This window comes from Eulemur rufifrons, chromosome 23 (genome assembly GCF_041146395.1).
Source record: "Eulemur rufifrons isolate Redbay chromosome 23, OSU_ERuf_1, whole genome shotgun sequence".
In the NCBI taxonomy this organism is placed as follows: Eukaryota; Metazoa; Chordata; class Mammalia; order Primates; family Lemuridae; genus Eulemur; species Eulemur rufifrons.
The window spans coordinates 20,183,938-20,194,817 of record NC_091005.1 but is presented as its reverse complement, the minus strand read 5'-3'; the positions used below and the strand labels follow the sequence as shown (position 1 = coordinate 20,194,817).

Genomic DNA, 10,880 nt, shown 5'->3' with positions numbered 1-10,880 from the left:
TACAACTGTGAATTGCTTAAAGAGAAAAGAATTAATAAATGCTGAATTACTCTGATGATTATTTAGCACATAATTCACCTATTCATAAAGACTCCTAGTAATCAGACTGTTGTTTCACATCCTCCAATATGAGGCAAGACTGTTTCCTCAGCAATTTTACCCTTATCAGATTATCTCGTCTGATTCTATTAATTTTCTTCCATGAATCTGCTAACAGTGATTTGTGATTTACTTACCCGGCTAACTGAAGACTGTTAAAAGGATTTCTCTAACACTAGAGCTAAGAACAGTGTACGCCTTATCATTCAGTTATTCTGAAGAATTCTTTCTCAGGTCAATTTAGTTGGTTTCATTGTGAAATTTAGTGGATGCTGGTTAGTTCTGCATCATAAAATCAGCTCCTAGATAAACAAAGACTTCAGATACTATACTTGAAGCATCCCATTCTATTCAGATTATGTATGCCTGATTCCAACATGATACACTTGAGTTGCTATAACTCACAATCAGGAAAAATATATCCCTGTTAGCTTTTAATCTTTGTAATTTGGACAGGAACAGAGGGGTTTTGTTTTCCCTTTTTGTATGAAGATGTTATGTATGTACTGACATGAAACTAAAATTATGTTTTTGATGGGACTGTTTCGCAATATTCTCCGTGATTCGACCCATGCCTACTCCCCCTCAAAAATCTGTAAATATTCACATTGCTCCTAGAAACTTTAATGCCACTGGTTCAAATTGGTCAATAATGACAAATGCATGGTTTCTAAATTACTGTATATTGTTCGACAGAGATTACTAGAGTATATATGGCAAGGGGATATTAAGCAGTGAGAAAACACAGTTCACATTGTATTTGGATTAGATTGGCTTGGATAGAAGTGAAACAAACAATGTTAGCAATGAAGTCTAAAGAAATGTGGCCCGCTGTAATTGTAGAGAATCAAAAACCTGAATAGTACTAATTAAAATGAGAGAGCTCAATTGTTATAAAGAAGTGCCGCTAACAGAGAACTGTAAATGTTTAGACACCCCTGTGAATCACTAAATAATAAAGTAAAAAGGACAAAAATGGGAATGAAGTTACAAGCCTGTGAGCCCTGCTGCTACACATCTAAAAAACAATTCTGATCCTCTTTTTTCAAGAGAAAGGGGGACACTATAAAAGACTCTGCAAGAAGGGAAAGAAAAATATCATGGCTTGACAGCAGTGTACAAAAATAAACCATAAAAAATGTGCGGATAATAATACATTTAGCTTCCCAAACATGGGAATTTCATTTCTAGAAATGATATATAACAATGCAACAATTAGGTATGCAGCCATGAATCTATAAGCTGTGGTCTTTGTCATTATAGAACTTTGCTTATAAAATATTGCATATTTATAAATGGAGCAGTTTCAGTGTTCCCGATCAAAAATACTTTTTGGGGAGGCATCTACCATCCCTTACAGCTTTTAACAAAAATGTGATGCAAAAAGATTTTAAAAAATCATGAACAAAAAAAAAGAATTCTTTCTAAATACACTTAAATTCATATTTTACACGAAAAATATAAAGTTCAGACATTTGTGGCTACTGATTTTTTTAAAAAGACCTAGACAACCATTGCTATGGACAATACTAAAAGACATAACGTTTATGTAATTTAAGCCATGGATTTTCCTCTGAATACATAAACTATAATCCCTCAACTTCTTTGCTAGGTAAAATATTGTTAAAGAGGAGGAGAGCAAGGGAATTCTACTAGGTTGCATAAATATTGACACAATCTTCACTCTTTCTTCCCCAAACTGGTAATAGATATAGTTTATTCCACATCAACAAAGTGCTCCTATAAAACCAAAACTACCCTTATAAACAACTTCTCAGCAGTAACGATGAAAAAAAAAAAAGTGTTGTCCATAAAATACCAACAGTGCTGGTCTTTTAGGATTACGATGTGCCTACAAATCTTTTGGGGAATCTCCTAGTAAGGATTCCTGGGTTTGCTGAAACTGAAGACTGCCAGGATCAGAGAAATTAACACAGGTCTAATCTGGTGTAGGAAGCGAGTGAGAGACACCTAAGGTCTGGTTATAAATAGTAAAGTATGCTGTGGGGTGGGGAAGACCATTCTCAAGTGCAATGTTCAAGAAGCTGGCTTAATATATGACTAAGTGTCAGAAGTCAGGTTTTCTGAGAATTACTTTTCAGATAAACAACTTTATAGCACTGCACTTAATCTTACTTACTCGAGACATCTCATTTATCACTGAATTACAAGTAACTTTAATTCTATTGATATTGCCATAAAGCCCGCTGAAAATCCATCCTGGCATTTTTAAAGGGTTTGGGGGCCTGTTGTTACATGGGATTCGCTTTGCAAAGGTCCCTCAGCCAGAATTATGCCCCGAGGGTGTCTATGTCCCCGTGGCCTCTTTTGTCAACACTCAAGGAGGACAGGAGGGAACGAAGGATTCCCGCATGTGCCAGCACTTTCTGGGGCCCCTTTCCTACAGGGTCGGCGTCTCCCACTGCAGTCACACTAACTTTCCGTGCCTCCTTCTTCCTTCCACACTCACTTCATCAACAAAACTGGACGCGGATCAATTTCAACTGACCTTTGCCGAAAGGTGGCGCTGTTGTGGCAAAAACCAACTCGGTCCAACAATAGTTTTCACTCTTCGATCCTTTTGCAGGCTTTTCAGAATTTTTTTTTTTTTAATGCACCCTCCTAGAGTCTCCCCCTCCCATAAAGTAAAATAAATACGATTAACCCCAAATGCATTTCATTAATTGGAGGAATCAACAGTCTCAACTTCCCAGCGGGAGGGCTGGTCTTCCAAACGCAGGGTCCGCTCCGCGTACTCTCGCTTTCCCCCAAATAAATCTCGGCTTCTCCGACTTGCCTATCGCTTTAAAATCTTAGAAACAGGGTTGTTCGTTTCTTTTTTCTTTTTCTTTTCTTTTTCTTTCTTCTTTTTTTTTTTCTTTTTTGCATAAGCTTTAACAGAATCGATCTAGAAAACTGAACTAGTTATTAGCATTTGCAACGGGAGGTGGGGGGAGCAACCTCCCCCACCCCACCCCCACTATGGGTTTCCGGGCTTGTCCGAGAAACCCGCGGTTTAAAATTTAACCCTTCGAGGGGAGCTGGTGAGGACTGGGGTATTGTTTTTTCCCCTTGTTCCCCGCCACGATCGAGTCCGAAATAATTAAGTGAAACGTAAAAGTGCAAAGGGCACGCCTGACCCTGATAAACAGGGGTCAGATTTCATAAGGCGATAGGTGAGCGGGGGTGTGGGGGGGGGGGTATGAATCTCAAAGGCCAAACTCCAGCCAGAGTTGGGAGCTGGAGGGCTGAGCCCAGTTGTCCTGACTTTGAGCTTTCCCGGAGTTAACTCGCCCGAGCGCTCGCTCCATCCAAGGGCACGCGGCGCCAGCGGGCGGCCAGTCTCTGCAAAGAATGGCCCCTAAACAACTTATTTTACCTCCTTTAAAGGAGGGTGATAAAGGGGTTTTCGCTCTCCGTGGGCTCCGAACCTCCCGGGCAGGCGCACGGCGGGGCGCCGTCCAGCTCTCAGCCCGGATCCCCGCGCCCCAGCGCTTCCCCCTCTCCCCGCCACCCCGCTCACGGACTCCCTGGAGAGGTACAAAGAGTTGGGGCCAAGTTTGAGCTCTGGGCACCGCCAGGCTCAGAGAAGAAAGGTCACCCCGGCAGACACCTGGGTGCCAAAGGTGAAGCGAGGAGGAAAAGCAGCGAGGCGAATGCACAGTCCTGGGAGTAGGGGGCAGGCAGGGGAGGGGAGTCAGGCCAATCCCTGCGGACAGAGTGGCTGGGGAGCCGGGGGTCCGGAAGGCAGGCCTCTCTCGCGCTCCAAAGAAAAGCAAACCGTCCTCCCGGGTCCGCCTGGGTTCTCAGAGCCCCCTCTGTAAAACTCCTTCCCCTCTTACACCAAACTTTGCGCCCGGGCCTCGCTCCTGCCCGGGGAGTCTGCGGCGCCGGAAGGGTTAAGCCAGCCCGTCCCAGCTGACAGTCAGCTGATTGGGCCCTGATTGACAGCTCCGAAAAGTTTCCTTGTTTCTATACTATTATGCTAATCGCGGCCGCTCTCGCCGCCTCCCATTGGCCGAGAGTGCCAGTCAATTTCCCATTTGGACCTGACGTCACGAGAGCTATAAAACTCAGCAATTGCTTTAAACTCTTCTTGCTGGATCAGAGGCTTTAAAATCTTTTTTCATCTTCGAGCTGTAGCTCCGGCTGCTCGTCGGCTCGGCCTCCCCCTCCCCCGTCTGCTCTCTGCCTCGTCTTTTCCCCAGGACTTCGCTATTTTGCTTTTTAAAAAAAAAACGGCAAGAAAGAACTAAACTCCCCCCTCCCTTTCCTCTAGCCGGGCTGCACCTCTGTCTTGCACTTTGCACGGAGGGAGAGAGAGCGCGCGCGCGAGGGGGAGAGAGAGAGAGGAGAGGAAAAAAAATAATAAAGAGAGCCAGGCAGAAGAGGAGGCGAGAAGCATGAAGTGTTAACTCCCCCGTGCCAAGGCCCGCGCCGCCCGGACAGCCGCCCGCCGCGCCTCCAGCCCCGAGTGGCCGCCGCGCGCGCCCCGCTGCAGCCCCGGCCGGCCAGGCGAGCTCTCCTTATGCAAAGCGCGCAGCCGAGCGGCGAGCGGGGGACGCCGCGCACCGGGCCGGGCTCCTCCGGCTTCGCCGCCGCCGCAGCCCGCGGAGGACCTTCCCAAGCCTGAAGCCGCCGGCTCGGCGCGCACGGAGGCGAGCGAGCGAGCGAGCGAGGAGGGGCCGGGGCGAGCGAGCGAGCACATTGGCGTGAGCAGGGGGAGGGAGGGCGGGCGCGGGGGGCGCGGGCAGGGCGGGGGGGTGTGAGAGCGCTCGGAGGTTTCGGGCCAGCCACCGCCGCGCGAGCTAGAAGCGCCCCAGCCCGGCAAGCTGGCTCACCCGCTGGCCACCCAGCACAGCCCGCTGGCCCCTCTCCTGCAGCCCATCTGGCGGAGCGGCGGCGGCGGCGGCGGCGGCAGGAGAATGGCATCAGAACTGGCGATGAGCAACTCCGACCTGCCCACCAGTCCCCTGGCCATGGAATATGTTAATGACTTCGATCTGATGAAGTTTGAAGTGAAAAAGGAACCGGTGGAGACCGACCGCATCATCAGCCAGTGCGGCCGTCTCATCGCCGGGGGCTCGCTGTCCTCCACCCCCATGAGCACGCCGTGCAGCTCGGTGCCCCCTTCCCCCAGCTTCTCGGCGCCCAGCCCGGGCTCGGGCAGCGAGCAGAAGGCGCACCTGGAAGACTACTACTGGATGACCGGCTACCCGCAGCAGCTGAACCCCGAGGCGCTGGGCTTCAGCCCCGAGGACGCGGTTGAGGCGCTCATCAGCAACAGCCACCAGCTCCAGGGCGGCTTCGATGGCTACGCGCGCGGGGCGCAGCAGCTGGCCGCGGCGGCCGGAGCCGGGACCGGCGCCGGCGCCTCCCTGAGCGGCAGCGGCGAGGAGATGGGCCCCGCCGCCGCCGTGGTGTCCGCCGTGATCGCCGCAGCCGCAGCTCAGAGCGGCGCGGGCCCGCACTACCACCACCACCACCACCACGCCGCCAGCCACCACCACCACCCGACGGCCGGCGCGCCCGGCGCCGCGGGCAGCGCGTCCGCCTCGGCCGGTGGCGCGGGCGGTGCAGGCGGCGGTGGCCCGGCCAGCGCCGGGGGCGGCGGCGGCGGCGGCGGCGGCGGGGGCGCGGCGGGGGCGGGGGGCGCCCTGCACCCGCACCACGCTGCAGGCGGCCTGCACTTCGACGACCGCTTCTCCGACGAGCAGCTGGTGACCATGTCGGTGCGCGAGCTGAACCGCCAGCTGCGCGGGGTCAGCAAGGAGGAGGTGATCCGGCTGAAGCAGAAGAGGCGGACCCTGAAAAACCGCGGCTATGCCCAGTCCTGCCGCTTCAAGAGGGTGCAGCAGAGACACGTCCTGGAGTCCGAGAAGAACCAGCTGCTGCAGCAAGTCGACCACCTCAAGCAGGAGATCTCCAGGCTGGTGCGCGAGAGGGACGCGTACAAGGAGAAATACGAGAAGTTGGTGAGCAGCGGCTTCCGAGAAAACGGCTCGAGCAGCGACAACCCGTCCTCTCCTGAGTTTTTCATGTGAGTCTGACACGCGATCCCAGCTAGCCACCCTGATAAGTGCTCCGTGGGGGTCCGGCTCGGGTGTGGGCTTGCTAGTGCCAGAGCCACGCTCGCCACCACCTCGCCCCTTCCCCTGCCGAGTTTGCCCCTTGGCCCCTGCACACACACACACACACACACACACACACTTACACACCCTGCTCTGAGTTTGTGGTGGTGGTGGCTGTTTTAAGTTGGGGAGGGAATGGGTGCCTGGCTCATGGATTGCCAATCTGAAATTCTCCATAACTTGGTTTTTGTTTTTTTTTTTTTTTTTACACCGCCCCCCTCCCCGACTTGCACAATGTTCAAAGATCTCAGCAGAGTTCTTCATGTGAAACGTTGCTCACCTTTGAAACCTGCATCATTCACATATATATTTTTTTCCTTCTTCTTCAGTTCATGAGCTGGTGTTCATTTTCTGTGTGTGTGTGTTTTATTTTGTTTGGATTTTTTTTTTATTATTTTACTTTTGGAGCTTGCTGTGTTGCCCACCTTTTACCCAGCCTTCACCCTCACTCCCTCCTTCACCCATCTCCTCCAAGATAAAAGAAAAAAAAAAAAAAAGCAAAGTTTTTTTTTTCTTCTCCTGAGTTCTTCATGTGAGATTGAGCTTGCAAAGGAAAAAAAATGTGAAATGTTATAGACTTGCAGCGTGTTGAGTTCCATCGGTTTTTTAGCATGTTATGCTAAAATAGAGAAAAAAAAATCCTCATGAACCTGCCACAATCAAGCCTGCATCAACCTTCTGGGTGTGACTTGTGAGTTTTGGCCTTGTGATGCCAAATCTGAGAGTTTAGTCTGCCATTAAAAAAACTCATTCTCATCTCATGCATTATTATGCTTGCTACTTTGTCTTAGCAACAATGAACTATAACTGTTTCAAAGACTTTATGGAAAAGAGACATTATATTAATAAAAAAAAAAGAAGCCTGCATGCTGGACATGTATGGTATAATTATTTTTTTCTTTTTTTTTTTCCTTTTGGCTTGGAAATGGACGTTCGAAGACTTATAGCATGGCATTCATACTTTTGTTTTATTGCCTCATGACTTTTTTGAGTTCAGAACAAAAAAGTGCAACCCTAGAGCCTTCTTCCCATGAAAGTTTGCATCTACTCCAAAACTGCTTTGAGTTACTCAGAACTTCAGCCTCCCAATGTAAATGCACTGAAGGCATTCCTTGTCAAAGACACCAGAATGGGTTACAAATTTAACATGGCAAACATTAAAAACTCTTAATGTTCTCTTTTTAATAAGAATGATGCCCCACTTTGGGGACTAAAATTGTGCTGTTGCCGAAAGCAGTCTAAAATTTATTTTTTAAAAAGATAAATCTGCCCCATTATTTTTGGTTTGTTTTGTTTTTATTTTTTTTTTAATTTTTTTAATTTTTTTTTTTGGCTTTTGGTCATTGTCAAATGTGGAATGCTATGGGTTTCTAGTATATAATTTAATTCTAGTTTTTATAATCTGTTAGCCCAGTTAAAATGTATGCTACAGATAAAGGAATGTTATAGATAAATTTGAAAGAGTTAGGTCTGTTTAGCTGTAGATTTTTTCAAAGATTGATGCACTAAATTGTTTACTGTTGTGATGTTAAGGGGGGTAGAGTTTGCAAGGGGACTGTTTAAAAAAGTAGCTTATACAGCATGTGCTTGCAACTTAAATATAAGTTGGGTATGTGTAGTCTTTGCTATACCACTGACTGTATTGAAAACCAAAGTATTAAAAGGGGAAACACCCCTGTTTATATCTGTAGGGGTATTTTACATTCAAAATGTATGTTTTTTTTCAAAATTAAAGTATTTGGGACTGAATTGCACTAAGATATAACCTGCAAGCATATAATACAAAAAAAAATTGCAAAACTGTTTAGAACGCTAATAAAATTTATGCAGTTATAAAAATGGCATTACTGCACAGTTTTAAGATGATGCAGATTTTTTTACAGTTGTATTGTGGTGCAGAACTGGATTTTCTGTAACTTAAAAAAAAATCCACAGTTTTAAAGGCAATAATCAGTAAATGTTATTTTCAGGGACTGACATCCTGTCTTTAAAAAGAAATGAAAAGTAAATCTTACCACAATAAATATAAAAAATCTTGTCAGTTACTTTTCTTTTACATATTTTGCTGTGCAAAATTGTTTTATATCTTGAGTTACTAACTAACCACGCGTGATGTTCCTATGTGCTTTTCTTTCATTTTCAATTCTGGTTATATCAAGAGAAAGAATAATCTACAATAATAAACTGCATTTTTTTTTTTGATTCTGTACTCAGTTTCTTAGTGTACAGTTTAACTGGGCCCAACAACTGCATTAGAAGTGTAAAATGCATCTTTTTCTTCAGTGGAAGGAATAATGGAAGAATAGGGAGGCAAGTGAGGGTGAAATTATAGGCTATTTTGTGAGGTGAGGAGGCTGGCCCCATACAGTGATTAGCGATATTTAATATAGATGTAAATTATAACCTCTTATTTTTTTTTTCTCCACAAAGTTTTCAGTTTTCAAATGAGTTGAGCCATCATTGCCCTTTGGTGGGGGGGGGGGGGGGGGAAAACAGTGGCGCTGGGCTTCCTGAACATGGCCCTACACTTCTGATCCAGGAACAAACCCATCTAAGGAGCAATGAGGCAGGCAGATAAAGCGAATCAGAGGTGGTTTGGGCACATGTGCATTTAATGGTAAAGATAAACAATTCTTGCCTTTTGGCTAAAATTGATTATTTTTCCTTCTTCCCTTACACACCATGATTTTCTTGTTAGCAAGGCCTGACAAGATTTAACATAAACACTTTGGACAAATCCAAGTTGTTTGTTTTGTTTTTGCTTTTTTTTCTTTAACATTGAAGGTCATTTGTCTTAAATAGGAAAAAGAAAATCCACCCCTTACTTTCATAAGTCCAAGTACATATCTGGTTTAAAGTGTGTTATCAAATCATATTTCACTGTGAATATTCGTGGAGAACTTCTCTACTTAGACAAGCCGGTAATGATTTCAGATCATGTTATCCCCAGAAAGACAAGCAGAAAGTATTCTCCCTTCGTGGAATATACGCTATGCTTTGATGTATTGGTATTTAACCCCAGTCTGTGTATGGGGACTAACTTAACGATCATTTGGAAAGACTCTAGCTACCTTCACTAGTAGGACTCCTAAGCATTGACCTATTTTTAAATGACACAAATTCATGCAACTAATGTTACAAATTCATGCACTCTTAGTCAACTTCCCCTGGAACACTAATAGAATGTTAGACAAAGCCAGCACTGTTTTGAAAATATAGCCGAACACGATGACTTTTGTTTTATTTTGTTTTCAGTTCTTTTTATTAAAAAAAAAAAAAAGATAATATTGCAACTCTGAACGAAAGCCTTATTTTGAAGAAAACAGGTTGTGCTTGATACTGCCGAGTTCTGGACAGTTTATTATCTGGCCTTCCTGCCTCTTTTTCACAGAACACGAAGACAGTGTATACCCTTTACATTTTTGACTTTCCTTTATGTTCCAGTTTGGATATGGCTCCTGTAACCACACTTAATTTTGCTTAGCAAAAGTCTTAATAGTAAACCTACTCCCATGTGCTGGAAGTCAGCTGTTCGAGGCTTCAGAGATTTTTTTTTTTTTTTTTTTCCTGATCACAACTAGGAGATGCACAGCCTCCCTCTGAAGCAGCAGCAGTGGAGATACCACTTTTACAAAAAGCTCAGCATCCGATGAAAGATTTTTAGGCAAACACATTCTCCGAATAACAGTGACAATCAGGATGTAATTATCGCAGTTATCTCACAAAGAGTGGGGCCTGGATTGGGCGAAAAATATAGTTGTGTAACAATTAAACATTTTGTTAGGAATCTGCAAAGCATTCAATATAATAAGCAGATTTGGGTCCGTGAACATTATAGAATCAAGTACAGTGGTGCTGGCAAAAAACGGGGTTTGGGTGGCTGGCTTGAAGAGAAGGTTAACTCCTAGTAAAAGGCATTTTATAAAACTTTGAAATACAGCGTGAGTTGAGTGCCAAACACAAATACATGATCTTTTACAAAGAACTCCTAAGTCCTGCATAGGTGTCGCCATTTCTTGCAAATAAGTCTCCCAATTAAAAAAAAAAATCATATAAGGAAATCTAGCTTTCCCCTTTACGCTGCATTTGAGTCTTTGTCTAAATAGTGTTAAAATTCCTTTCATTCCAATTACAGAACTGAGCCCACTCGCAAGTTGGAGCCATCAGTGGGATACGCCACATTTTGGAAGCCCCAGCATCGTGTATTACCAGTGTGTTCACAAAATGAAATTTATGTGAGAGCTGTACATTAAAAAATTATTATTATTTTATTATTATTTGAAGTCGTGTAGAACAACCTCCCCGACTCCTGTTTAGTCTTTCCTTTTTAAAGAAAAATTATTGTGTTAGAGAAGAAAGCTATTAAATGTATGACCTCTGTACTAATTAACTATGCCTCTTGTCTGAGGGTCTTATATTTAGACCCATGGAAAAGCCTCCTCGCGCTTCTCCATTTCCAGTGCGCACAACTGAACAGGTGCGATGGTTTTTCAACCTGTATTATTAGTTTTAAAAATCCACTGAAATCACAAAGAGATATCTATGTATATACAGACGCACAAAAGTTTCCCAGAATGTTACAGCTAGCATTTTAAAAGCATATGGAGACATGCACATTCTAAATAGTACTTTTTCACGCCTCAGTGTTTC

At 45.0% G+C, this 10,880-nt stretch overlaps 1 protein-coding gene across 1 annotated transcript; it reads left to right on the top strand.

Moving 5' to 3' along the window:
- The first annotated feature begins 4,195 nt into the window (after positions 1 to 4,195).
- On the top strand, positions 4,196 to 10,513 carry MAF (MAF bZIP transcription factor). Its single transcript, XM_069456389.1, is given in 3 exon segments — positions 4,196 to 6,139; positions 10,366 to 10,433; positions 10,436 to 10,513. Coding segments are annotated over 3 exon segments (1,206 nt in total). The 5' UTR covers positions 4,196 to 5,024; the 3' UTR covers positions 10,459 to 10,513.
- Positions 10,514 to 10,880: the final 367 nt, after the last annotated feature.